Source organism: Mirounga leonina, unplaced genomic scaffold (assembly GCF_011800145.1).
Source record: "Mirounga leonina isolate KUSES-001 unplaced genomic scaffold, KU_Mleo_1.0 Mir_165, whole genome shotgun sequence".
NCBI lineage: Eukaryota > Metazoa > Chordata > Mammalia > Carnivora > Phocidae > Mirounga > Mirounga leonina.
This window is the reverse complement of record NW_023270415.1, coordinates 68,212,741-68,214,669: the sequence shown is the minus strand read 5'-3', so window position 1 is coordinate 68,214,669 and position 1,929 is coordinate 68,212,741. Positions and strand designations below refer to the sequence as shown.

The following is a 1,929-nucleotide window of genomic DNA, read 5'->3' as shown; positions in this document are numbered from 1 at the left end:
AGGATTAGCTTGAGCCTAATCCGTGGGAGGCTGAGCCTTCCTCCTTCCCAGATGTTGCTCATAGATCATTGCGCTTTTTTCCTTTAAACCTCTTTTTAAAATTGAAAGGTATGTTGTATAGTTTAAAGGGTATAGAAAATGTACAGTTTAAATAATTACTGTATAGTGAACACGTAGGAAATACCACTTTTATATACATTCCAAAAGAATATAGATTAATTAGGACTTTTTTGAGCTCCACCTAAATGAAATCATATTGTATGTACCATTTGGTGTCTGGCTCACTATCCCGTTTGTGAGGGTCATTCATGTTATTACCTGTTTCTGGTTTTTTTTTTAATTTTATTTATTTACTTTTATTTATTTCTCCATTTTTATTTTCATTCATTGTTACTCATTTTTATTACTATATAGAATGACCATTACTTTCCTACTGTCTTGAAAATCTGCCCTCCTGCTTTGAGCCCAGCAATTTTGGGTTGCTTGTCTCTTAGTCTTCAAACACACCACAGGTGCTATCCTCATTCTGGATGACGCTTTACAAACTTTATATTATTTTTTATTTTTTTAAAGATTTTATTTATTCTCTTGAAAGAGAGCGCATAAACTTGGGGGAAGGGCAGAGGGAGAGGGAGAAGCAAACTCCCTGCTGAGCAGAGAGCCTGACTCGGGGCTTGATCCCAGGACACTGAGATCATGACCTGGAGCTGAAAACAGATGCTTAACCAATTGAGTCACCCAAGGGCCCCGTACTACAAACTCTTTTTTTTTTTTTTTAACAAGCTTTAGTTCACTTTATTTTTCTTGTATAAAACTAGGTGGTGGCCACAGCTGGAGCCTGGGTCCTCTGCACAGAAACTCTGGTGTGGGTCTTCACAAGATGGTCAGTGAATTCCTGATATGGAGACTTGGTGAACACCGTCTCCTTCCAGAGGTCAGGGGTGAGATAGCTGTAGGTCTTGGAGATGGCATCAAAAGTAGCCTTAGCAAAGTTCCCCAGGGTGGCAGTGCAGCCTCTGGCCGAGGTGTAACAGTCATCAATACCGGCCATCATCAGTAGCTTCTTGGGCAAAGGGGCTGAAACAATGCCAGTGCCTCTGGGGGCGGGGATGAGACGCACCAGCACAGAGCCACAGCGGCCAGTCACCTTGCATGGGACAGTGTGGGGCTTGCCGATCTTGTTCCCCCAGTAGCCTCGCCTCACGGGGACGATGGAAAGCTTGGCCAGGATGATGGCCCCACGGATAGCAGTGGCAACCTCCCTGGAGCACTTGACACCCAGGCCGACGTGTCCATTGTAATCTCCGATGGCAACAAACGCCTTGAACCTGGTCCTCTGGCCAGCACGGGTCTGCTTTTGCACAGGCATGATCTTCAGAACCTCGTCCTTGAGGGATGCTCCCAGGAAGAAATCAATGATCTCAGATTCCTTGATAGGCAGAGAGAAGAGATAGATCTCCTCTAGGGACTTGATCTTCATGTCCTTGACCAGGCGGCCCAGCTTGGTGACGGGGACCCACTCCTTGTCCTCGGCCTTGCCTCCGCGAACTCCACGGCCTCGACCCCGGCCCCGACCACGGCCACGACTGCCGCCCGGGATGCCCCTGCCGAAGCCTCCGCGGAAGCCACCGCGGCCTCCCATTCCAGGGCCCCCCGGCCCTCCCGCAGCACCGGCGTCATCTGCCATTTGGTGTTCTCTCGGAGAAGAAGCAAACTCTTTTTTTATGAAAATTTTCAAACATATACAAATTTGGGAGAGCAGCTTAATAAACCGCCTTATACCCAGCACCCAACTCCATTTACAACCAAACCTTTGTACCTGTATCCCCATGCAGTCCTTTCCCCAATTATTTTGAGACAAATCCCAATTATATTATTTTATTCATATTTTTTCAATATTTTCCTCTAAAGTAAAATGTTCTTTTTTTT

At 46.1% G+C, this 1,929-nt stretch overlaps 1 protein-coding gene across 1 annotated transcript; it reads right to left on the bottom strand.

Annotated features, from left to right (window-relative positions):
- Positions 1 to 762: 762 nt before the first annotated feature.
- Positions 763 to 1,687, bottom strand: LOC118015208 (40S ribosomal protein S2-like). Its single transcript, XM_035011927.1, has one exon. It carries the CDS (start codon positions 1,685 to 1,687, stop codon positions 815 to 817), a length of 873 nt encoding a protein of 290 aa, XP_034867818.1. The 3' UTR covers positions 763 to 814.
- Between the last annotated feature and the right edge of the window lie 242 nt (positions 1,688 to 1,929).

What these genes read in the sequence shown, in the direction of transcription:
- LOC118015208 (XM_035011927.1), bottom strand. Translation starts at nt 1,687, where the DNA reads ATGGCAGATGACGCCGGTGCTGCGGGAGGGCCGGGGGGCCCTGGAATG.